A 27886-nucleotide genomic window follows, 5' to 3' on the forward strand; every position below is an offset into this window, starting at 1 on the left:
TTTAAAGCTTTGAAACATAACTTTAGGTAAGGAATTGCGAAATATCACTAAAAATATAATTAGGTTTGTAAATTTATTAATAATTATACAGCTTTGAGTTTTGTTTCGCTTTTGTTTTTTCTTAAGAAAGTATTAAATATCATTCCGCTTGTCAACTTAGTAAAACATGAAACTTGACAATACAAATAATAGCAACAACAATAAAACTTTTAGTTTTTCACTTTAAAAAAAGTAGCAAACATAGGATTATCTGTTGGGATACCATTAAAAAGGTTTTATACGTAATTTATCATTTATTTGACAGTAGAGAAGAAATTGGTTTTCATCTTCTATATTTTTAGTAAGACATGTTTTTCGAACTCGAGGTATTTTCAGATATCTGGCTTTTTTATAAGTTAATCATGGTCACTGATTTAATTTTGGTTAACAAATTTCTAATTTGAAAAAAGGGATATCTAAAATAAAGTTCTTGTTGAAATGATATCAAATTTTCATTAAAGAAAAGTAAATGTAAATCATTAACTTAAATGAATAGCCATTTTGATTTATCACTAAGCTTTGATGAAAAAAGCAATTCACTAACTGGGAACTCGAACAAATTTTACAACTTGTAAAACTTCCAATTATTGAGGATGTCATCCATAATTCAAAAGTTTCAAACTTTTCATTAATTTCCATTTAATTGCTTTAAAATTGGAAAGGTTTACGGTACAATGTACGTCAGTGTATTGATCAATTTCTTTTACGAAGTATTTTACAAATGTATATATTGCTTGCTTGCCAGATATTGTTATTTGCATTCCTTATAAATTATATCATGTATATACAGTTAAAGATTGAATTTTATTTCGGAGTTGTGATTGAAAACAAAAATATGGAAAATACACTTGATGAATGTTGATCAAACTACTGGTATGACGTTTAAACTTTGTGACATATATTGTAAGAACTGGGGAAACAATAATCATAATGACTTACTGCACAATACAATATGATAAAATGAAGGTCCATTGAAATAATTCGTTAAGATCAGATGTTTTTGATTAAGCATTTACTAAATGCAGCTGACGAATTGATTATTCAAATAAATTTGCTCATTTGAAGATGTCATAAATAATTTGACAGTTTCATCATTTTATTTTATTCCCTTTATTTGTTTCATTCATTTAGTGGTTTGAATCCAAATAAATTGATGATTTTTCAAATAACAATGCATTATGGTATACTTTGTTATGCATATACTGTGAAAATACTTTTATTCGTGGGGTACCAATTTTCGTGGTTTTCGTGGATGACTTTATCCACGAAATTAAGTGTTCAACGAAATAAAACAACCATAGTCCAAATCAAGTCATAGAAAGATCCCCATCGGTAGGTTTAACTATTGATATGATCTAGAGAAAAATTCAATAACGCCAAATCTGAGAATACTTTTAAGTAGCAGTCGCAGGACTACAACCGCGTGCAGGATTATACCCATTTAATCTTTAATAACCTAAACTGTAAAACTTTTGATCTTTTTATTCTCATAAAAAATATTTTTGATCGACGAAAGTCAGATTTCCGGTAATGATATGCCAGTATGATAAAGTGTTCATTTTATATCCTCATAGTTCTCGTACATATGGGATATGATACGGTCATGCTGGGCTTGATTTTGATAAGAATTATTTGACAATTCAAGATACGTTTAAAGCATTTGTTTATGTTACTGTTTTCTTTAGGTGACATGTTTATGGCCTAATTAACACCTTTGGTGGTCTTTAATCTGTTGATCACTTTATCATGGATTAATTAGTGTTGGTAGTACTTTATTAGCCAAAGCGGCTTAGCTCGGCTTAGCCCGGCTTAGCCCGATTGACGATTCCGGTATAGGCACAGTCGCTTCATTTGCTATAAAATCAGCCGCCGGTGCAAATAGGCATACGCCGCCCTCGCCGGTCTTCACTCACGGGCAAGCAATCAGCCGGTCATAAAAAAAAATGGCGGAAAGTGCAATTTTAGATAAATTATCGGAATTTAAAAGGGGAAAATTGATTTTTGTCAATCAGACTAGTATATTACATGATACTGTATTGGTCCACTATGACGATAATAAATTGCCATGCTATATTTTATAAAATTATCTCGGAGAAACGTTTTTATGATGAATAGAGCCTCAGAAAAAAAGACTGCATGTTAAAAAAATATATTTATTGTTGACAGGTTCATCTTTTATATTCCCTAGCTTAGAAAGCAAAAAAGTATAACTTTGAACTTCTGCCATTTTTAAATCAGCCGGTTCCACTCGTTTATTTTCAGCTATATTTAACCCGGTCACGTGATAGGGCAAACCGGGCATAGCCCGACCTAGAACAAATGAAGCAGCCCTGTTATCACTACGATTTACACGGGTCAATGTTTACTTTGCAATTTCTATAATCAAGACTATTTATTACCTTCGTTTGCAAAGGCTTTAATTTTTCAATTATTTTTTTTATTAGAAAACTAAAATCCACGAATTTAAAAACCCACGAACATGTTAATATTGATCAAACCACGAAAATTGATACCTTCGAAATAAAGTACTTTCACAGTATAACATTATGAGTGTAAAACTATTACGTTTGGTTACATGTAATTTGTAGACAAATAACTGAATTTTCCTATTGTTTATTTACACAATTTATACTATGTATGTTAACAAAGGACAATCTTGTATTAGCTCAAAGAAAGTAAAAAAATTGACTGCATGTATTTGAAATCTTGGGGTAAAGCTTGCATAATATTAATTACTTATATTGAAGACAAATTAATTTAAGAAAAAAATGCATTTTCGTTCTGTTTTTATGACTTAAATTTTGAGACCCTGCTGGTCAGGATTTTGAAACCCTGTTGGTCGGAACATGGAATCAAATGTTCTTTTTCATAAAGTTTTGCTCAATTTCTATTAATGTGCATTTCCACACTTTTATGTTTTGAAATAAAACGGTGCACAATGTTATACATTTTTTGTCTTTTTTATATGTAATACGTGTGAGGCAATTACGTCTGGTAAACTTTTAGACATTTTGAAACCCTGCTGGTTGGGAAATGAAAATGATTAATTGTTTAATATGGAAAGGTGTATGGTACAATGTACTACAGTGTAATCTATTTAAAAAAAAATCAGTTAGTATTTCACAAATGTATATATTTTTTTACATATAGATCTACTTATTTTTTTTTTTAATTATAGCATGTATGTACATTTCAAGATTACGTTTTATTTTGTAGTTGTAATTGAATATATCAAAGAAGTTAGGAGGTAGTAAACTTCCTTTGATGAATTTTGATTAAACAACTGTTTTATATACATGTATTAATAACATTCAAACATTGTGACATGTATTCCGCCATTGCAGTTAATATCTGATAATGGGGGTTGGATGGTCCTTTCTGAGGGGTGTAAAATTTATACATCTTAGGGGTGAACATTTTGTTTTTTTTCATCTGACACGTACACTTATAAGCAAAAAACTTCTGTGGGTCTTGCAGCAGTAAATAATTTAAAATAATTACATCTTAGGGGTTGCAAACATGACTATGTCAGATCTTAGGGGTGCTTTGGAATGTAGACAGTTACATATCATGCATTATCTGGTATTGTATTTAAAATTCTGATGGGTACAATCCTTGCAGTAACAAATTATGATATGTCATTTTTTTTAATGAAAGCCCATCCACCCAAAACGAACAGATACTGTACATCTGATAGGTCTTAATCTTTAGATCTGATAGGTAGTTTTTCATAATGTTTTTTTCTGATACCTACAAACAAAATTCTCCCCATCTATCCCCACCCGTCAGAAATTAACTGGAATGGCCCATTGTGAGAAATTGGAAACAAATAATCATAATGACTCACTGCACATCCAAGTACAATATGATAAAATGAATTATTGAAATAATAAGTTGGAACTTCACGTCATTTTGATTTAGAATTTAGCATCGAAAAGTAAAACAAGGCTCTAAATGTTGACTTAAAAAGCTTATTTCGAGACCATAATATAAATGATTGATATTATAAACAATTAAACAGTTTCAACTGTTCATGTATTTCCCTTTATGAGTGTCGTAGTTAAGTGGTTGGAAACATAATATATGATTGTTCAAATTACAATCCACAATGCTATACATTGGTATTTCTATATTGGTATGTACTAAGTACATCATAAGTGTGAGGCAATTACGTCTTGTTAACTTTTAGGCATTCTGAAACCCTGCTGGTCAGGATATGGAAATGCTTAATTATTCTATTTGGAAAGGTGTAAGGTACAATGTACTACAGTGTATCGAATATTTTCTTTTAATTGGTTTTTCACAAATGTATATATTTTTACTTAGGTTATTGTAATGTTGTTTTTCCTCAGTTATTCCATGTTACAAATTAATTTTCACTTTATAGTACAGTTTTGTCTTTGTAAATAATTAATTCCTAACATTTCGTGGTTTATATGTTTATATTTTTTTATTTAAATAAATGATTTACTAACAAAAAACGTGTTTTGAATAGCGATTGGTTTCAGTGACATAATTCGTTTTTTTCATAAATTGCAAGTCATATTTCGGTATTTTTGCATATTTGGAAACTCCACTGTGCAGTCCATATCGGTCGATGTGGTATATACGTTAATGAAATTGTAACTCAATTACAATAACTTCTAAATTACATATGAAGGTCTGTAAAATCGGCAAACGTCTCAATCGTCAAAGAGTTTGGTAAAACTAAACAGAAGCTTTAAAATATTTTGCATTAACACGATGTTCTCCAATTCAAAATGCTACCAGACGAGGTTACTGTCAAGGACCTCCATATCTTGCGGGGTTACGCTAGTTGAATAGATCTCACTAAATCCAATGTAAAGTTAGCCCCCCTAGCCCCAAAAGGCTAAGTGAGCTGTTCTCAGCATCTGATCTTGGCAATTATAATTAAAAAAAAACGTAAATAGTAAAAAGAATTGACCTGGTAAGTGTTTTTTATGAGTCAACATAATCAAAATCGTCAATCGTCCACTTATTGGAGTTATTTCCCTTTGATGGCGATGTGTTCTGGCTTATTTTTCTTTTATCTTGAAAACTATGACAGATAGATTAAATATCCGAAAAGAATAAAGCAAGACAAGATTTACAAAAAGTAGATATTTCAAAATCGTAGATCTGCATTTAAAAAGAACTATTCCCTTGAAATGTCTCGCCTCCTTTTACTAATCATTTATTTTATGTTGATAGGCCTAATATAAAGTTTTATTACAACTGTCACATAAACTTACATTAATCAAGAAAACTAAACATTGAACAATGAACCATATGAAAATGAGGTCAAGGTAAGATGAATGATGCCAGACAGACATGCACAATTCTTCCATACATCAAATGTAGTTGACCAAGTGTTTGAAGTTTAAAAAAACAGACCAAAACACAAAAGGTTAACATTGAGCAATGAAAAAGGAGGTCAAGGTCAAATAAAACATGCGGTGCTGACATATAGATCATAACTTATTTCCATACATCAAATATAGTTGACCTATTGCATATAGTATAAGAAAAAAATACCAAAACAACTTTTACCACTGAACCATGAAAATGAGGTTACGGTCAGATGACACCTGCCAGCTAGACATGTACACCTTACAATCATACCATACATCAAATATATATAGGCCTATTGCATACAGTATGAGAAAAACAGACCGAAACACAAAAAAACTTATCCAAAATCACTGAACCATAAAAATGAGTCAATGTCATATGACACCTGCCAGTTGGACATGTACACCGTTCAGTCATTCAATACTCTGAATATACAAGACCTGTTTCTTAAAAAATCGGAAATATGGTAATTGACCACCAAAACTTAACCTTGGTCACTTCATGAATTGAGGTCGAGGTCAAGTGAAAACTGTCTGACGGACATGAGGACCTTGTACGGTAGACACATACGCCTTATAATAATCCTATTACTTATAATAAGAGAGAATTGAACATTACAAAAGTCTGAACTTGTTTTTCTAGTAGTCACTGAACCATTAAAAGGAGGTCAGGGACATTGGACATGTGACCGACTGAAACTTCGTAACATGAGGCATCTATAAACAAAGTATGAAACATCCCTGTCTTCCTCTTTCTAAAATATAAAGCTTTTGCGAATTTAGATTACACTGCCGCCACCGCCGGATCACTATTCCTATGTCAAGTTTTCTGCAACTAAAGTTGAAGACTCGAAAAAAACTATAAAAGGGGGTGTAAACACTTTTTTTCTCATTTTGTGCAAAATTAAACCAAAAAAAAAGGAGTGAAAATGATCGACGTAACACGATCAACAAAAAAGACGCTAAGAGAGTTATAATTTATATTCTAATCTACGATATTGGAGAGAGACGTTTGTTAAAGATGAACATTGATCCAGGTGACCCGCATGCTCTTAAGAATTTCTAGTTTATATTGTTCAGTTGTCTTGCAATACGAACTGGACAAACATTAATAATACGACAACAACTAAAATCTTAAAAAATAATTGATGCAAGCTACTTTTTCAGTTTTAACATGGGTACGCATTATATTCGTGATTATTTTTGCCCGAGGGAGAGAAAATATGTCAAATTTTAAGTGCAACAAGTTACAGTTATAATAAATGAATTAGTACCAACAAGTGCATCTTTGAAGAGGTTGGGAATGTTTAAAGATAATCAAATATATTAAATGCATGCTAATTTCATAAAACTCTGTATTTATTCATAAAGCAAATGAAGCACATCATATTATAATAGGAGATTTAAACTGCGTAACTGAGTGTACTGCATTAAATGAAACTCCGATGTTTGTTAATTTTGTTATCTTCTGCAAACTGGAAAAAATGGATATCAAACAAAATCCAGGTACGTTTTTAATTTTCTGAAACGTATAATACATGTAACTATTATATATCTTGTTCCTGCCATGCCTTAACATTGTCCTAGATGTCCCAGTTTGTCTGTACTCATAGTATTTTTTTAGGTGTAAAAACGGCCATTATATTCAATTCCTTATGATGAACCCTAAGGCAGATGCATTGTCGGAATACTTTCTATCGGAATAATGGGTTGTCGCAATAATGGGCTGTCGGAATAATGGGCTGTCAGAGTAAAGGAATGTCGGAATAATGATCGTCGGACGTCATATGTAAGAAAAAAAAAGAAAAGCCATATTGACAAAACATAATTATAGCAAAAATGAACGACAAGAATTCGACAACCATCATAGAATTATAACACATTGACGGGGAGTACAGAGCCGTTAGGAAGTAAACAACGTCCGTGCCTATGATCCCAACTGTAAGCCATCGTTTTTTATTTGTAAAAAAAAAAGACCACCGTAGATATAGAAATCTTGTTTAAAGGAGCGATAAATCGTCAAGGGAGGATAAACCTAATTCACTTGTTTTTATTAGCCGCGAGTAATTTCATTTTTGTTCGTTTTTTTTAGTGTTGTTTTTACTAGTAAACACTTTGTTTGACGAACGTTGCGTCAATGTTATATAGAAAGCAAACTTACCGTAGACAACATAGTTCTAGTCAGTTTCTGCTTCAATGGAAACAATGGAAGTTATGTGTATTCGTTAAGAAAAATTGTATGCAAAAGATAACTTTAAAAATCATACGCATGTTTAAAGGGTTTTACTCAATAATGGATTGCTTTATTGTCTCTAATCATGCATATAGTCCAAACTATGTATTGGCTTCCGAAGCTACACAAAACCCCTTACAAATATAGATTTATTTCGTCTTCAAGCCATTGTTCCACTACTAAATTGTCTATTCTTCTTACCAGCACACTTGGTACAATTAAAAACTTGATAATAAATTGTTCAAATAAGGCCTTCGAAAATAGTAGAATAAATTACTTTTGGAGTGTCAAGAACTCGTTGGAAGTACTATTTAAATTGCATGCTTATATTGGTGATTTTTAATCTGTTTAAAGTTTTGATTTTTCTACCCCGTATACCAATTGCCTCACATTCAAGAAAAAATTCGCACACCTAATTAAATGGGCATTCAAAAAATCAGAATGTGAATATATATGTTCAAACTCTTTTAGGTCATTTTATAGATTGAAGCAATAAACAAAAAAACTGTTAATTGGACATGCTTTGATACTATATATGCCCTTGAATTTTTACTAGATAACATTTTTGTTCGCTTTGGGGATTCCGTATATTGTCAGATTATCGGAATTCCAATGGGGACTAAATGTGCACCACTTATTGCGGACCTATTTTTGTTTTGTTATGAGTAACAATTTATGACAAAAATAAGCAAAGACCCATCGAAACAACATCTGATAAACAAATTTAATAATACTTTAAGATATTTGGATGATATTTTGGCTCTCAATAATGGCGACTTCAGTATGTATATTAATGAAATTTATCCTGTTGAAATTACTTTAAATAAAGCTAATACTAACAATAACCTCTGCCCTTTTCTCGATCTTGATATCTATATCACTAACGGAAAGATGAATACTGAAATTTATGATAAAAGGGATGATTTCCATTTCCTATTGTTAATTATCCGTTTTTAGATGGTGACGTTCCCCTGTCACCATCTTATGGTGTTTATATATCTCAACTTGTACGATTCTGTCGTGTATGTAACAATGTTTTAGATTTTAACGAGAGTAATTTATGTATTACTGAAAAATTATTACACCAGGGTTTTCGATATCACAAACTAGTCAAAACATTTACTAAATTTTATCATCGGTATAAAGACATCATTCGTAATTATAGCTCAAGATGTAGACTTATAATACGTTCAGGTATTTCACATCCATTTTTTTATGGAAATATTCTTTATAAAGCACAAAGGTGTCAGTATTCACCTCAGAAACTTACAAAACCTTTGAATAGACTTATTAAGAAGGGATATAATTACGATACTGTTTTGGCGTTAATATTGAGTCACTGATAAGGTCTTTGCATCGGAACTAAACACATTTATTCTAAAAACAGTTGTTGGCATGACACGGGTTATGTTCTTCTCATATATGTTATGATGGTATGATACTAAACCCCTAACGGAAAGGATTGTGCCCGATGTTCATATGATAAAATCATAATATTTCAGTCAGTTTAATTGAAGTCTGGAGCTGGCATGTCAGTTAACTGCTAGTAGTCTGTTGTTATTGATGTATTATTGTTATTTTGTTTATTTTCTTTGGTTACATCTTCTGACATCAGACTCGGACTTCTCTTGAACTGAATTTTCATGTGCGTATTGTTATGCGTTTACTTTTCTTCATTGGTTAGAGGTATAGGGGGAGGGTTGAGATCTCACAAACATGTTTAACCCCGCCGCATTTTTGCGCCTGTTCCAAGTCACGAGCCTCTGGCCTTTGTAAGTCTTGTATTATTTCAATTTTAGTTTCTTGTGTACAATTGGTAAATTAGTATGGCGTTCATTTTCACTGGACTAGTATATATTTGTTTAGGGGGCCAGCTGAAGGATGCCTCCGGGTGCGGGAATTTCTCGCTACATTGAAGATATGTTGGTGACCTTCTGCTGTTGTTTTCTATTTGGTCGGGTTGTTGTCTCTTTGTCACATTCCCCATTTCCATTCTCAATTTTATATTGCTTTACATGTAAATTAAAACAAAATGCAAAGAAGGCTGTCCTATCTCGCATACCAAAGCCTTGGGTTTTTTTTTATCTCTTTTAGGAAAACGTTTGTGGTGTATGAAAAAAAAGTTCCGATTGGAATATCATGTATAAATTTATTATATAGATATTTAGTAATTTCAAATAAGTAAAACGATAAAACTGATATCTACATGAGATAAATTTCGATTGATCTTTAAAAGTATATATTATATTTTTTTTCAGGAGAAACATACCAATGGGACATTTAAACTCATAAGTGGACAATGTCATGGCAAAAATGTAAAACATCCAAAGGACAAACAACAGTTTTAAAAACACAACATAGAAAACCAACAACTGGTCAACACAACCCCCACTATAAAAATATAAAGTGAATTTCGGTTGACGACTGTGTCCGCATACATGGGTAGAGTCTAAGCAAAAAAACTACACCATGTACAGTATTAGACATGCTAAAACAAATCAAAACGAACAGAATGTATTATACGTCCATTTACAGTTAATAAATTATGTTCTTCCTTGACTAATACGAGTATACTAATCAGGGTTGGGTTCAATATATATGTAGCAGCTAGTACGTAGCTACATGTTCAATAGTCAAAATCTACTTAGCACTACGTAACAGCTACGATATTGTTCAACCCAGTTCATCTTGAAACTATTTATCAAAAAGACATCATACACAGTCTGATAAACGCATTATATTTTGCATTGCGAATGTGCTATGAAAACAGTGAAAGGTACAAAACAGGAAAACAAATAATATAAACCATTTTGAACATTAATTTTGTAATTAAATTTTTGCGGAATGATCATATAGACCTAATTCAGAGTAACTGGTATTCGTAATATGTGTCGTTTTATCATACACTTCGTCTATAGTTCGATCAAAGTTTTCTGTATCGTTGATTTTCGGTGGTTGGATGTTCAAAACATTATAGGCTTCTCCTTGTTCTATATACTCGCTGTCATTTGTTTTAACTTTTGTGGGCGTTTTGATGACTGTTTGAATTTCATGTTCTCCGTTGTAACTGTCCGATAAATCATAATAAGAACTGTCAGCATTTTGATTGTTATTCGATGTATCGTCGGTTAATAGGTTGGAATATGAATACTCATTATCTATTTCTTTGGGATGTTTTCTGTAGAAAAGAGTTCAAGATTAAACATTGCAATCTATTTTCGTTCAATATCAAGTTGCTTATTTAAGGCTAAGACTACGTGAAATTACGTATTCTTAGCCTTAAATAAGCAACTTGATATTGAACGTCAGTTACCGAGTATTTACAATACGTCTTAGAAATTATTCAAATTGATCTTATGCACAGAGGAGGGACACATACTTTTTGAATATTTAATTCTTACATTTTACTGAAAGACTTTGCACACATAGTTTGGGGAAATGTTATAAAACATTAAAAATTTTTGTAAATTGTTTTGCATGCACTAATTTTGAACGGTCTTTTGATGTGACATTCATAAGTATCTGTTATTTCTTAATTATTACTGTTACAGTCTAAGAATCATTTCTTATTCATGTTATCATAATCATAAAGTTGTAATATGACGATTTTATTTCATAAAGTTATCACACGTATCAGTACAATTTTTATCGGAATGAAGACGTTTTGTTTCTAAATTACAGTGGTCTTATTAGAATTGTTTTCTTATATGATGTACAGTTGGTATTATAATTTATATACCCTAGCTGTACGTGCCATGCCGTTTTATTGGATTAATTTGGGTTACTGTGAACGTCGTAGACAGAAATCACCCGGTAAAGTATTATCACTCAGTTAAGGTGGGGTTAATTTTGGGCAAACCTGGATTAATTACATTGAATTCTCTGTCTGAACCTTATATGGAGTTTATGTGATAATTTTGTTATGGGGACACTCGTCGTGTGCTTTTTTCTAAACTGGGTGAAATGTGGGAAATATACGTTATTTGCATGAAAAGGAAAAGGTTTGATGCAGAGATCCTATGATGCGGTAAGGAGTGCGAACAAGAACTTTATATTATGAAATAATGCACCTGTAATGCAAAGAAGGTTAACATGTACAATGAACATATTCTGGTTACAAATTTGATGCATACGTTTTGTTTTATGAGAGAAAAAATAACAACGTGAGTTAATCTTCTATAAAGTATGAACTGGGATCATACTGAATTCAGATTACATGTACAAACCCCGGGCCTATACTTGTCATTTTTGGGTCCTTAATAGTTTGCTGGTGGTGTGGGCCAATGATCCATGTTGAAGACAGTTCTTTGATCTATAATTGTTAATCTTATTTGTATTGTGACTTGGATTGAGAGTTGCCTCATTAGCATTCATACCACATCTTGTTTGGTTTTTTTTTTTTGAAAACGAAGCAAATCTAGACTATTCGATCATACATTTCGAACTTTTATTAATGTTGTTGTGTAGATTGTATTTGTATGTCAAATTACCCGGATTTAAAAATAGGAGTACTTAATGCTTTTTTGTTCGTGTTGTTGTCTCTTTTTAACATTCCCTATTTCCATTATCACTTGTATTCCGAACCTTTTTTAATTTTTGTATAGGTTGTTAATTATTTTCCTATCGAGTATGTCAACTAACACGACTTTACTAGATAGTTGTACTCAAAAGTCTTTTTTTGAATATGTTTAATACTCCACCTTTTTATTCTATTTGTCTCTGTTCTCCTGTGACGACCTACTATGACACATATAATAGTAACCACAGCTATCACTCCAAATAGTCCACCACTAGCAGCACTAATAACCACTGAAATGTATATATATATATATATATAATGTTTTTGCAAATTAAATAGTTTATGCATTCATATTGAAAAAAAAATAGATGGTATGCATCTGTTGTGTAAAAGTAATTATCTTCTTTGATGGAAATAACAGTTATTTGACATTTCTTTCTTAATCTGTCAGCCTATGACAAATAATTGGGATTGGGATTTTTTTTATTAATTTTTTTTCATTTGATTTCAAAAATTTAAACAATATCAGCAGATTTCGATAAAACGAAAGTTTTTCTATAGAATATCATGTTCTATACCAAATCATCGAAACTATAGTTTACTTTCACTTGTTTGGCTGGTTGATGTTTGGGGGAGGGGGTATGGGTCGGAGAGGACTGATCAACAAACAAACTATAAATTGTCAGAGATATAAATTCCGTATAATTGCAAAATCGCTAAAATAAAATAAAGTATGTCGCATTTGTTAACCTGGTTCTATGCAATAAAATAGACAACAAAACTTGTTTAAAAATCTATCATCATTACAAGTTTCGAGTTGGGTTTTTTCCGGATAAAATCTGCCTGAATTTGCTCGTTTGAAGTTTATGTACTAGGATAATGTATTGTAGGGGAGTTGGCAGAGACATCATAATTAAGGTGACTTCCTCTATAAGGACTTGTGGACTATACAGTCAGATTGATCAATATTATCCAGATATATCTTTCAAGATTATGGTGAATATTCTTGTGTTTGTTGCTAAAGATTTCATCTTGGGTAAATCTTTATTAATTTGTATAGTTCTCATCAATGAATATTTTTTTTTACATACAACAGTGAAGCAACATTGTTACAAAACTGAAATGGCTTTGATATGAGCGCCAATGATGATTCTTATGTAGATAAAACGCGCGTCTGGCGTACTAATTTTTAGCCTGGTACCTTTGATAACTATTTTATTTATTTTTAAATTTACCTGGGTTTACTGATGATGTGTTCGTAAATGGTGTAATTTTGTTGTTCCACATATTTCCAGATGTTGTGAACAACGATACTGTTGTCAGCACTTCGTCAGTGGTTTGGGCGACTGATAGGTTATAAAAAGTAGATCTGATTTTTTTGTATGAATACCAATATATATTAAAAGAAGATGTGGTATAATTAACAATAATACAACACTCAACCGCAGACCAATTGACGTAGTTAGCAACTAAAGGTGACCATGGAGATTTTAGCAACGAATAAACCCGTACTGCAAAGTAAGACATACAGGCCCTAAAATGGCTAATATCAATCAAGGTTAACGACCAGATTCATGCATGCTAGGACCAAAATATAAACTAATAATAATCAGACTCACCACAACTTGCCAACTGTGTTTTTCTTTAATACCAGTTAAACTAGAGGCTATTGAGAGACTGTATCGCTCACTTGACTCTACTAAGGTTTTTGAAATCATATAAAAAAAATGCAAACACTTCATCAGCACCTCATAAGGAACATTTATGACATGTTTAGTTTCATTCCATTCAGTGGTTTTCTAAAAGAAGACATTTGTTTGTATTTTCTATAGGGACCTATGTTAAACAAAGTTCCCTGCTGGTGGCTATCTTGGATGATGGATCAGATACAATGTAACAACACTTGGTCAGAACCTCATAAGACACATTCATGTTATGTTTGGTGACATTCCATTCAGTGGTTCTCTAAAAGAAGACATTTGTATGTATTTTCCATATTGCCCTAGTAAAACTAAATCCACCTGGTGGCCATCTTCAATGATGGATTAGTTTCAAAGTAACAGCATTTGGTAATCACCTCATATTAAACATTCATGCATTGTTTGGTTTAATTCCATTTAATGGTAGTCTAAAAGAAGAAATGTGTATGTATTTCCCATAGGATCCTATGTGAAACTTAATCATCCGCTGGCGGCCATCTTAGATGATTGATCGGCTACAAAGCAATAACACTTGGTCAGCACCTCATAAAGAACATACATGTCATCTTTGGTTCAATTTCATTCAGAGGTACACTAAGAGAAGTTCAAACTGTAAAACGTTAACAACTACGACGGACGACGGACAGCAAGTGAAGATAACAGCTTACTTGGCCCTTCGGGTCAGATGAAATAAAAAGGTTAGTATTATGAAATAAACCGAAAGCTCGCAATACTTTTAATATTATTATTTCAAAAACTAACATTTATTTCATTAGAGAGTCTTCAACTAAGATTGAACATTTGTTTTATACTAATTTGACTCTTTACAGTACAACCAGTATCGACTTCACCCAAGCGTCACAGTCAGGATTGAAGCGATATCTTTCATAGATTTGCTATATAATTGTTTATTTTGTTTATTTATATGCAAACGGGTATCATTGTACACTACATTTTCATGCATGTAAGTTGGTTTAAATATTAACTTTAATTCTTGTTTTGTTTTGTCCGGAATTTTCCTGATATATTTGCAACTGGACGGAAAATAGACATGTTTTAAAGATTGTCGTTTCTAGCAAAAAAGTGGCAAATAATTCGAATAAACCAACAAGATATTAAAATGAATACTGGTAATTAAGATTGAAAATACTCCAATTGGGACAATGTAGTAAACAATTCAGTTATTCACATTCTTTTTTTGGTGTCTACTACGCAATCGTCAAACTTAGATTAAAAACGCCGTTTGACATTCCTCAAAACTTTTTCATACTAGTAGTTGAATGATTACCGTTTAGAAAGTAGAATTGTTATATCTCATCACATATTTCGATTCATGTTTGTTTTCAAAGTTTGTTAGTTGTAGACTTCGTTGTGTATCGCTCTCCTTTTGAAACACACGTAAATGTTTTCAATAGTCTTTTATTGCTCTTATCTTATCATTTTTATCTTTTTACTTTTTGTCGATTTCTCTCATGCCTAAACTATTACTAACATGAGTCCTATTAAGGTTTTTTAATCAGCAAAATATCGAATAATAAAATGTTAAACCTGTTATTTCTGCAAAGTTGGCACTGAATCCTTTATAATTTCTTGAGCTGTCAGAATGGAAAACTACACGAACACTCCTTGATAGTGTAAATGTCAAATTTAAAACAGGGTTTTTAAGTCCACAAAACTTTCCAATACTAGTATTCGAGTCGTTAATCTACAATTATTAAATTGTTAAAAATACATAAGTAAGTATTACACATATCAATTTATATAGGATATTTCTTATATATAAAACTGAAAGATTTTGTTCGTTTGGAAATTTTTATGTTATTATATTTTGATTAAAAACTCGATGTTGTAGTAATCTTCTACTTGTTTTGATGATAATTTTGTATTTTGTCTTCTAATTGTTCGTGTATACTATGAATCTTTCCAAAATATTTTCTCAAATGAAAATAAACAAATGAAGTATAATTACAAATCCAACCACTATTTACCAGCGTTTAAATGAAGTAAATGTACCATATTACAGCACCTGTACGCCCTTCAACAATAAGATGCAACTCATCCCGCTTATTCACCACGCAATAGATCAGCATTATACACGTAAGCGTGAAACAACAAGAAAAAGATAAACTATAACGGACCAAAATAACAAATCAATTTACTTCAGTATTTTGTCTCTGTTATGAATCCAACGTTGCTTATGATGAACTCTTACACAACACATATATGTCTCACCAATTGTTTTACTTAATTATATATGATAATTTAAATGTTTGTCTATATTCCTGATATCGACATGTTTTGGAGATAAAAAAAAACACACAGAATAACATAGTAAAACTCCAGTTGTGCATAACGTTGGTTTAATATATATATATATTAATACTTAATTTTTTGTACGATCGATATCTACATGTATATCGTTTAAACTATCACAAAGATTGGATTTCACTGCTCATTAGAATATTAATTATCATTTTAAATTTAAAGGAAAATTAAAGAATTGGTCCAATTTTGTTTTGTAAAAACACTCAATGCTCCATTCCCGCTATATAGATCAGGTTATTTTCCTTACAAATCGTCGTTTTATTACAAGCTGCAACTTGATAGTATCTTTTTCAATTAGTTTGTTTAAATTCTAAACGTTTAGTTGTCATATACGCTGATACTGACGGAATTTAGTAGATGCTTTAGTTTTGATAACAAAATGAAAGTTTAGGGCAAAACCTGCAGACTATGTCTATCTATACACATGTTTTGTTTTATTAATTCCAGTGTCATTTGGAAGGTGCCATATTAAAGCATAAGCTTTTGTTCATGAATTTATCTTACTTCAACAAAATCGTAGGTACAATTTCCTAAAAGTGGGTCTTCCATCTCAAAAAAGGTAAATGTCAAGTTGATCAGACCATTATATTTACTGGCTAGCGTATACACACAGTCTGTGTTAGAATTGTACTTCTCCGGATGATTTGGGGATTGAATACGACCCATAGAGACGTTCAGAAAACCGCTACAATCTAAACAGAAATTGTTACTTTGAACCAGCAAACAATCAACAACAATTCACATAAAGTTTAACCAAAAAAAATAGAATATTAATTAACGTCATCTGACTGTAAAGACATACGTCTCAGCAATTAAAAATGTTACTATATATATTATATGAAACTAATGTCTTGCTCAGCTTGCACATCTCTGTTAAGAAATAAAGGCAACAGTAGCATATATCTCTTTTCGCAACTCATGAATCGATAAAAAAAATAACTAATTCGCTTTACAAACTAAAACTGAGTGTAACGCATAAATATAAGAGGAGATCAATAACACACCATTTCAATGTAATACACACAGAAACGATTAACAACTTTTAAGAAATTAAATTTCTTTCCAATTATTTACAATTTTCATATTATATTTACCTAAGAATGGTTCTTCTTTATATTCCTTATATTCTGCTTTGAACCCTGACCAAGGTGCAACGTTGTTTGACCTAAATATTACAAAAACAGTTCCTGAAAGTATGACTGGAATACTAGGAATCCTTCTTCCACAGAATTTCCCTAGTTTTTTTGAGGATTGTGATATTCCATCTTGTACCTGTCATAAAACCAATTTCCATTTACTCACTGTTTATAAATTTAAACATTGGTAATGCATTTGCAAAATGAAATATGAACTTAAAATGTGTTGTTACATATTTTGGACATTGTTAAACAGAAAGAATAAATAAATCGCATGCAAAGCTACGATTCCCTCCCGGATTGGTCTATTGTTTATCCTATTTAATCTATGATTAAGCTCTTCGTTTTTGTAAAGAATTTTAGATTTTCAAAATCTATTTTGGGACTCGGTTATCACTTAAGAGACATTTATTGTTGAAAGGTGCATTTGGTGCCAAAACAATGGTACCCTTAAAGTCATATGAAACAAGTAACTGTTGAAAAGTAATGTCTTAAACCAACGTATGCATATATTATTAATCTTCTGTGAACGATTTTTTATTTTTTACACATCAATTTTGTTTATTCTTAAAAAAATATTTAGTCAGTGTTGTTGTGAAAATCGGGCAGCTAATTTATGATCGGGTTTTTAAGCCGAAGTTTATCAATTTGTCAACTTGGCAAACAATTAAATACGGAGCATAGATATTCAGGTAAGCAAGTGTATAACATGTACAATAATAACATACAGATTATTGCGATGAAAAATCGATGTTTTCGTTTGTTTGCCAATTTGGTTTTCCCCTTCGCATTTGCGTAATGGAGATCATCAGACTTTTACAAACAAATGCATACGGAAAACAAGTCAGCAAATATTGGTTGGAAGCAAACCATTCAGAAAAAATTATTTGATTCTTAATTTGAAAACAAAGAATTGTGATTAAGATAACAACACAATGTTGACTGCACCCCATCTTTGATATTTTTACCTACCATGTCTGAAGGCTCTTTCACTCATCGTTCTCAATATAATGAAATTTCAGGCGACTATCATACAAGGGGGAAGTTTAGATAAGTACAAATTAGGATTTATACATCATTTTCTACATAAGAAAATGCCTGTACCAAGTCAGGAATATGACAGTTGTTATCCATTCGTTTGATGTGCTTGAGCTTCTGATTTCGTCATTTGAATGTGGACTTGATAATTGAAGTTATATGGTAAACATTCAGCAAACTCAGTAATTACCATGAAATAACCCGGGCGATCCTCTTCATAAAACAGATTTACATGAAATATTGATAGAATACTTTAATTTAAGTATTGTGTCTCTAATTACCATTGATACAAAATTGAAATAAGGTACAATGATTAATTTATACTATAAAACATCGTGAACGCATTATTTTCTTGGAAGACATTAATTCAACCACATAAGAATCCGTATTAATACATTCGTGGCCTTCGGCTGTTGTCTACCTTATGGTTTGGTTGTTGTGATTTTGACACATTCCCCATTTCCTTTCTAAATTATAATCTTCAATCTAGTCTCTGCTAGAGATTTGCAATGCATGAGTTGTAGAGAGTGTTAAGTTATCAAAGTCATTTAAAGGAATAGAATGCCAACAGTGAAAGGTAGAATAATCATTCATAGACAAGTTAAACGATGCTATACATTTGTAATCTATGACCAGAAATCAAACCCTAAGCAGAATACAATTGCACGTATTTAGCTGTCTGTGTTCGATATAGTACAGACAAATGATATTTGTTGGATAATATTTAGGATAATTTGGAGACTGAATAGTGCCATTGGAATCTTTTGTTACATTAACACAATCTAGAATGACAAAAAGGCAAGCATGTATAAATAAATATTCAATTAACTCATGTCAACATAATTGACTTATATTTATGATTATTAAAATTTACCGCTCAGAAAACATTTCAATATAACATTAAAAAGGTATGGGATGATAACCTATGAGACAACCAACTAACGCATATGTGTTTTATAAATAATAAAAGAAAAATAAATACCTAAGCCATATTTGGCACATCTTTTTAGAATTTTGGATCATAAATGCTTTTCAACTTTGTACTTGTTTGGCTTGATAAATATTTCGATTTGAGCGTCACTGATGAGTCTTATGTAGACGAAACGCGCGTCTGGCGTACTTAATCATAATCCTGGTACTTATGATAACTTTTTCCTACTGTGCTTCAATTCGAATAACAAATATAATCGAATTGGAGTCCAATGAATCGATGACAGTATATTGAACGCTTTACTATTGAATAAATGACTGATATATCTTTCAATTTATGTTCAGGATGATTGAATATCAAATAGTTTATTTTTTTATTTTTATGTTTTCAAGATCACATACGTGTTGATATAACATGGTATTTTGTCTACCTTATTACTAGTTAATACTAATTATTTAATTAAACAAGATCCTTCTTTAAACTCTTGAATTTGGTTAGTGTTTAGTAGTCGTGGTATTTTTTAAATAGTTGACATTAACAAATTTTAAACACAAAGCTACTGTTTTTCTCGAACATGCAGTGACGAAGCCTGGATGTTTGTTTCGTTATCACGTTCTATGAATCAGACCTGATGGCCGTGTTCATGGTCGAGCTCGATTGCTTTCATTGACAAAAACAAAATTTTCAATTTACAAACTAAAAGTTTATTCCTTGCTGTATTAAGTCTGTTTAAGGGCTATACGAAAGATTCTTCTTAAATAAATTTCTGATAAAAGATGTGATACTATTGCCAATTAAACAACTACAACTTTTCACCAGAGACCAAATGACATACACTTGTATATCTTAGGTCAACATACGGCATCTAGCCCTAAACAAAACCGAAAATACATTCTTAGCTAGTTCATTTTGTTGGATTTGTTCTTTTTCTTAAATTACGGGTGTTAATTTTTCATTTTAATATTTACATCTTTTAAAGTTATTCTAACATCGTTTTACCTTGACTGTCATTAAATACTGCTCGAAATCCTCTCTCAGTATCTTTATTATTACTATGAAAATTCAGAATAATAACACCTGATAAAGCAAGCAGTGGATAAGGAATATCATCTCCACAGAATTTTCCAAGTAATATGTTAGCACCGTCTTTTACCTGCGATGGAAGGAAATGTAGAAATGAATGGATCATAGGTTTTTTAAATCTTTGACAATTAATTCTTTTGAAAACACTTTACATGTTTGCAATTATGATTTTATGGTATATGTATGTAACATGATTAAGTAAGAGGTTAAATCCTAACTTATCTTCTGTCTGACGATACGTGTGTGTTGGCATTGCACCAGTCTTGCCTTCTTGTTCTAACTGTCACAAGCATCCCTGGGATTTGGTTTAAATGATTGTTGTCTCTGATGCTTGATATTTTGTTATAAATTGTTTTTTGTTTGTATTTGGGCTTTAAACAATATTTCAGTAACTGCGAGTACTGTCAAATCGTACTTGCTTGTTATATTAACCCATTGACACATTTTTTGCGGCATTTTTGTTCTTTTTTTCATTTTCAGTAATTTTATGTTGTGTTTTGTCTCACTTTTAGAATTAATACTACGTTGAAATTTATTAAGCATTAAGATTAACTTTCAATTCAGTACTCGTACTATGAACATATTCCGTACTCCTAACGACAGTAGCATTATCTTAAGGATGTCTGCTGCTCTAATTTACAATAACAAGGATTTCATGTGGTTGCTTAAAATGAAAACAACTTTGATATTTAAACAAAATAAAGTAATAAAATCATTAGTCTCGTGTGTAGTTTTCAAAATACGAGACATTTAGAAAATGGCGGGAAAAGGGTTTTCTTCAGACTTTACTATTTGTTAACATTGGAATTGTTTTTTACCCTTTAAACCAAGAAAAAATAACAAGGATTTCATGCCGCCGGATCACTAAATCTGAAATGATCTATTGAACAGATTTATGAAGCCAAAAGTGGGGTGTCGTGTAAAAATTTTTTTTAATACATTTGGATGGATAAAACCTGAGAAAATCGAAAATATGACAAGAATTCAAAAACATGACCAGCAGACATCCTTAAGGTTTACCTGTGTACCTAACTAAACGAGTTTTTTGTATTTAACACCGTTTTGTCCAGGTTAAAATTGTCTTTTTGACATAGGTTTATATCCTTTTTTTTTTAAATTGTATTTCTGTTGTTTCATAGATCAAATTTATTCAGTGTATGTTTACTAGTTTTTGTTAATATATCAGTTTGGTCGAAGTAAGCAATCTCAATTGATATAGTATAGTGTGTTGTTCTGTTAGTTGTAATGTTGCATTACTGTTTCATATTATGATGAAGGTCGGCGCCTGTTAAAACGTTTAAACCCACTGCATATGTTTTTTACCAGTTATGGTCCATTCGTTTGATGTGTGTTATCTATTCTAGTCTATTTTGTGTTGGTCTTAGCATTATGTATTCGGGTTTAGTTTTCTGTAATAAGTTAATACTACAGTTTCATTATGTATATCTCTTTCATATTGATAAAATTTACTGTTTGCAGCAGCATTAATTGTTCTAAATAATATGGATGTGTTTATCCCAAGCCTTAAAACATAGCCGTATTTGACACAACCTTTTTCAACTTTTGATCTTCAGTGCTGTACAACTTTGCACTTTTTTCACATTCGCTTTTTTTATATCTGGACGTCACTGGTTAGTCTTGTGTGGACGAGGCGCGGTTTTTTTTGGCGTATTGAATTTTAAACCAGCTGCTTTTTGTTATCTATTAATCATGTGTTTCTTTGTCTAAAATGTTCTCCCCTTTTTATTTGTATTGTAGTCCTGTAATATTATGTTGTCATTGCAATGTTATATTTAACATGGCTATTAAAATGCGGGGTTTGGCATGCCACAAAACCAGGTTCAACCAACCATTTTCCCCCTTCAAAAATTTCCTGTACCAAGTCAGGAAGATGGCCATTGTTATATTATTGTTCGTTTTTGTATGTGTTACATTTTGACGTTGCGTGGTTTGTTTTCTCTTATTTTTTAGTGTAAATTCACATTGCGAGAAGACGTGTGAAGGTACTTGTCTTTCCTAAATTCATGTATTTGGTTTGATGTTATATTTGTTATTCTCGTGGGATTTTGTCTGATGCTTGGTTCGTTTTTGTCTGTGTGTTTCATTTCAGTGTTGTGTCGTTGTTCTCCTTTTATTTCAAATGCGTATCCCTCGGTTTTAGTTTGTTACCCCGATTTTGTTTTTTGTCCAAGGATTTATGCGTTTTGAATAGCGGTAAACTACTGTTGCCTTTATTTATCCTCTGTTGGGAGCCATTGCACCAATTCTCTGCACTCATACCTTATATTCTTATTTTTATTAGTGTTCATCTTATGTAAAGGTGACGCTGTTCTGAATCTGTTTATTGCAAACTAAGGGTTTGTTATGTCTTAATTATATCAAAATGGTTTTCACACACGATGTCTCATTTAACATGATTGTTACATATTTGTTTTAAGAATTGATTGCTTCTTTTGGTAAATGTTATTTACCTGTGCACTATGTAATGGAAGCTCGTGTCAACATGAATGTTTCATTTCATTTGGAAATGAAGGATGATATCAGAATGACGCGAGAAGGCTGTTAGCCAATCTAAATACTAGTAACGTATTACAATGAAATATACATGTTATGTTAGTATGTAATTGACGTACCGTTACATAATCTTTGGTGCAGTCATCATCGTCCTCTATATCAAAATCGTCAAATACTAGAGTTATTGGCTGCTTGGTCGGACTTTGAATGATGTATTCACAATCAAAATCATTGTTGTATTCACCAGGATAATTAGGCGAAGTAATTATGCCAGATGTATTGGTAACAACAATGGAGTTTCCTAAAAGAAAAATAGTTTGAGTCGTGATTTGAATTATTTATGTTCTATCGCATGCATGTCGTACTGTTGATTTACTGAATAGCGATTATTATTGACTATATTATATACGTAAAAATGACAGACATATTTGAATGAATGATACACAATCAAAACACCTGACGAGCTTTCTAATCATTAGGGACATACAATTATACTCGAATTTCCTATACGCAGATGTGTTATGTGAGTATATAATATCAGTATAAGACACGTTAACGAATAATAAAAATGAAATTTAAATCTATGTCGAATGCTCTTTGCTAAAACGATAAGAGAGCTCTAAATGAGCTAACTATACAACATGTGAATCAATTTTCCGACAAAAAATTTGTTAATATATCTCAACTTGTTCGATTTTTGTGCCATCGCATTTAATTTTTAAGAAATGAATCTATAAATAACTGACAAATTATTACACGAGGTTTTTTCATATCACAATTAAACCAATCAAAACATATATTAAATGTTATCATCGGTACAATGACATAATTTGTAAATATAAATGACCATGCAGACATCTTTTACGTTCAAGTATTTCATATTTAATTTGTGATGGTAATATTAATTACAAAAAACAAGAATGTCGGTGTTCACCTTTAAAGCGAAAATACTCTTTAAACAGACTTAAAAAGAGATAAAGTTACGTTTCTGTTGTCAGGTCATAAAATATGGCATATTTTGGTATCAATATTGATTAACTTATATGGTCTTCGAATTGGAAATAAAAACATATATTTCAAAACTAGATTTTGGCATCATGCGGGTGGTGTTTCATATATTAAATGATAGTATTACAATAAACCCCTAATTAAATAACAGAAGGGAGTGTTTTTGATTTTCATATGATGAAGACATAAGCTTTCAATCAGTTAAATTGAGGTCTAGAACTTGAATGTCAGTAACTACTTGTAGGCCTTTGTTTATTTATGTAGTACTTTCATTTTCCTATTTACATTAGATATGAGGGTTTTGAGATTTCATAAGAACATGTACAACCACCCTGCATTGGTGTGTCTGTCCAAAGTCAGCAGCCTCTAGTCATATGATTTTTCGTGTGTGGGATTTGTCGCTGTGTTGAAGGCCCATTTGTAGGCGTCGGTTGGATTTTGCTCTTTAGTTGAGTTGTTGTCTCTTTAACATATTTTCCCTTTCTGATCTCAATTTTAGTAATTACAATTAAAATCGTATACAATTCCAATATCCCTTAATAAGTCCTGGTTCTATCATAGATAATAAAGTAAGATGATAACTTTACCTTTACCTTTAGATTCTCGCATCAATAAGGTGAACACAACAATACATGTATATAGGCATCCATACGACATGTTGATGTACACATAGTTAACCATGCTTATGTTCAAAATGTATTCAATTTGTAAACGGAAACCTCCAATTTGCGTACACAATGAAGTGACAATATATTGCGGAAATCTTCAATGACCGACAAGTACTTCCGCTCTATCCTTCAAAATAAATTGTCCTGTTATTTGTGTACAAATAGTAAAATGTCCTTTTGATATTCACAAGTTCTTATTATTATGATTGAAAAGGTTTCTTTTAATATAATGTAATGTGAAATGTATTAATACACCAATAAAACAAAAGGGCATGCTGTCCTCAGTAAGTAAACATGATTAATCAAATTAAACTGTATAACCAATGGTAATTATTTTTCTATACTTTTACTTTCATCTTCTATATTTTGTAAATCTAAATTATGTCTTTATCCCTATTATTATTTTGACGAAATAAGTCCATACCAGTAGCAATCCTAGTAAAATCAAATCATTCATAATACGAAGAAATGCCGTAAAACTATCACTTCTAATTCCCAAGTAACATTTTTGTAAATGACCCACAGATGAATACATCATTGGAAATTTATGGAAAGCCGGAACTGTCTTATAGTGTAAATATTTAATGTGTTTGGTCGCTTGGCCTTTATGTCCTGTCATTTCTTCTTCATGTTATGTGCCGATGCCTTTATATCCTGACACGGCATCTCTGTGTTATGCCAAATTTGTAATTTGTTTGGTCAAACAATTGTATGATATGCCATTGCTAAACTTTGTTGTGTAAAACATGCTTAACATTATGCTGTAACTACTATATATTCTGTGAATACTTCGGAACTTTATGATCAACCACATTTACATTCTCTCATGTCAAATGTTCTAAACGTTTTGTTTTGATACACCTTTGTTTTATTTAAATCTCATGATAGTATAGTCTTTTTGTGTTATGGTGTGTTTATACATATTTATCTCCAGTGAAAAACATAATAAATCATGGTATAATTCATATGCGTTTTGTCGTACAGTTGATACTCTCTGTGAGCAGCCATTACGTCATGTGCAAATGCCTTTTATTAATATGATGTACTAATACGTTTTGTGCCAACCTCGTTTACCCTGTGTACAAACATCGTTTACCTTATGTGCAAACACCTATTACGTTATGTGAAAATAACTATTAAGTTATGGGTATGCATACGGGGTATATATCTCCCAATTGATACGATATTCCCATGCTTGCATTTCCTATCATGATTTTCTTGATAGAGGGATACTGCTCACAAAGAAGCTAATAAACCAAGAGTTCCAACTGGTGAAGATGAAATCATCCCTTCGTAAATTTTACGTACGCCATCACGAGTTGGTTGCCCGTTATGGAATACCGGATATGTTCCTTACGTCGTAACTACAATCCCCTTCCCTTTGATGAATTTGACCTACCGAATTAGACTATTCATTGCGAAATTAGCGTTTGGTAAAGGATTGATAAGTGATCGAGATAAGGGACGACATCAAAAGATCGATGCAGGATAACAAACTTAAATCAAATAGTAAGGGGGTGGGGTTAAAATTCTGCAAGTTTTGTATATCTGAAATCGATTTTTACATATATCCCTATTGGTAAATCAATATTTCCCAAATTAAGTTAAGAGGGGGGTAGGGGGGTCAGTGAAAAAACTATGTAAATTAAGTTTTTTTATCCTTCATTGAACTTTTGATGTCGTCCCTAACACAACTTAAATATATTCCAAATATCCACAAGTCCCTTCTATGGGTCCAATCGGTCTCGTTGAGTTACTATGAGTTTCATTATTTCGTATCGGAGAGTATCTTGAATAGATAAGTCGTAACATAGCTTTTTTTATTTTACATTTATTGGGAATCTGTTAAAGAAATTCAAAGGTGCACTCGATCCATCGTTAGAAATAGAGTTTTGTGTGTTCTTGTTGAAAGTATACTGGTTACACCCCTAACACAACTGGTAGTTACATAGTTATCAAAATATATATTTTTATATATTACACCCCTAGCTCAAAGAAAAATTAGAAATATCAAAAATAGAGGAAATATGCACAGTATGCCATAAAAGCTTAACGGAAACAATAAACAAGAAAAAAAATGTTTATAATGTTCATATGATGAAATCATAATCTTTCAGTCAGTTTAATTGAAGTCTGGAGCTGGCATGTCAGTTAACTGCTAGTAGTCTGTTGTTATTTATGTATTATTGTAATTTTGTTTATTTTCTTTGGTTACATCTTCTGACATCAGACTCGGACTTCTCTTATACTGAATTGTAATGTGCGTACTGTTATGCGTTTACTTTTCTACATTGGTTAGAGGTATAGGGGGAGGGTTGATATCTCCCAAACATGTTTAACCCCGCCGCATTTTTGCGCCCGTCCCAAGTCAGGAGCCTCTGGCCTTTGTTAGTCTTGTATTTAATTTTAGTTTCTTGTGTACAATTTGGAAATTAGTATGGCGTTCATTATCACTGAACTAGTATATATTTGTTTAGGGGCCAGCTGAAGGACGCCTCCGGGTGCGGGAATTTCTCGCTACATTGAAGACCTGTTGGTGACCTTCTGCTGTTGTCTTTTTATTTGGTCGGGTTGTTGTCTCTTTGACACATTCCCCATTTCCATTCGCAATTTTATATTTTATATTCATAACTATACTATAGAGGAAACATACACACATAGAATAAGAAAGGCCATGATAACAAAAAAAAACACAATATATAAGTTAAAATATGTCTTTCAATATTTTCCTTTATTTTTCTACCAATCTACCAATTTATAACAATATATCAATAAGAAGAGACCATTTGGATTTTAGTGGTGGGGGCAAAGAAGTTATCCCGGAACTTATTGAGATGTTTTCTTTTCAAATTTAAATCGAAAGGCGTTCACTCCTAGATTTATTTTACCTCGTGTCCACGATAGAATTTCTACCGTTAATCAGCTTTTAGCTAGAAATAAAAAAAAATCCTATCCCTTTCGATCCATATTCATGAATCTATATTTACCTTTTCACATATACTAAATAGTGATTTTGTCATCATGTTTATTAAAATTTCTTGTGCGATTACTGTTCTTTGATTAAATATTCTTCACTTAAATTTATAGATCAAAAAGACTTTCAACCGTGTTGATTGAACAGTAAAAAGTATATTATATATTATATAATATCAAATAAATATAATATGTGTTTGATTCAAAATGGTTTTAAAAAATCAAGCATGCATATTTTACGCGTAAAAGACATTTCAAAGGGAAAAAGAGCATAGCCGATAATCCTAAATTAAAAGATATCTTTTCTCGTTACGGCAAGTTATGTCAAGTTAGGGCGATTTTCGTTCGTTCGTAAGATGTTGAGAAAC

The 27886-nt window shown here is 31.6% G+C and overlaps 1 protein-coding gene across 1 annotated transcript; it reads right to left on the reverse strand.

Moving 5' to 3' along the window:
• Positions 1 to 10452: 10452 nt before the first annotated feature.
• LOC134694422 (CUB domain-containing protein 2-like) lies at positions 10453 to 24540 on the reverse strand. Its single transcript, XM_063555430.1, has 10 exons — positions 24471 to 24540; positions 22989 to 23170; positions 20272 to 20425; positions 18987 to 19123; positions 17262 to 17439; positions 16672 to 16859; positions 15391 to 15547; positions 13378 to 13488; positions 12324 to 12432; positions 10453 to 10801 (listed from the first exon to the last, which is right to left on the reverse strand). The coding sequence occupies exons 1-10, from the start codon at positions 24532 to 24534 to the stop codon at positions 10453 to 10455; spliced, it is 1629 nt and encodes a 542-aa protein (XP_063411500.1). The 5' UTR covers positions 24535 to 24540.
• Positions 24541 to 27886: the final 3346 nt, after the last annotated feature.

This window comes from Mytilus trossulus, chromosome 13, assembly GCF_036588685.1.
Source record: "Mytilus trossulus isolate FHL-02 chromosome 13, PNRI_Mtr1.1.1.hap1, whole genome shotgun sequence".
NCBI lineage: Eukaryota > Metazoa > Mollusca > Bivalvia > Mytilida > Mytilidae > Mytilus > Mytilus trossulus.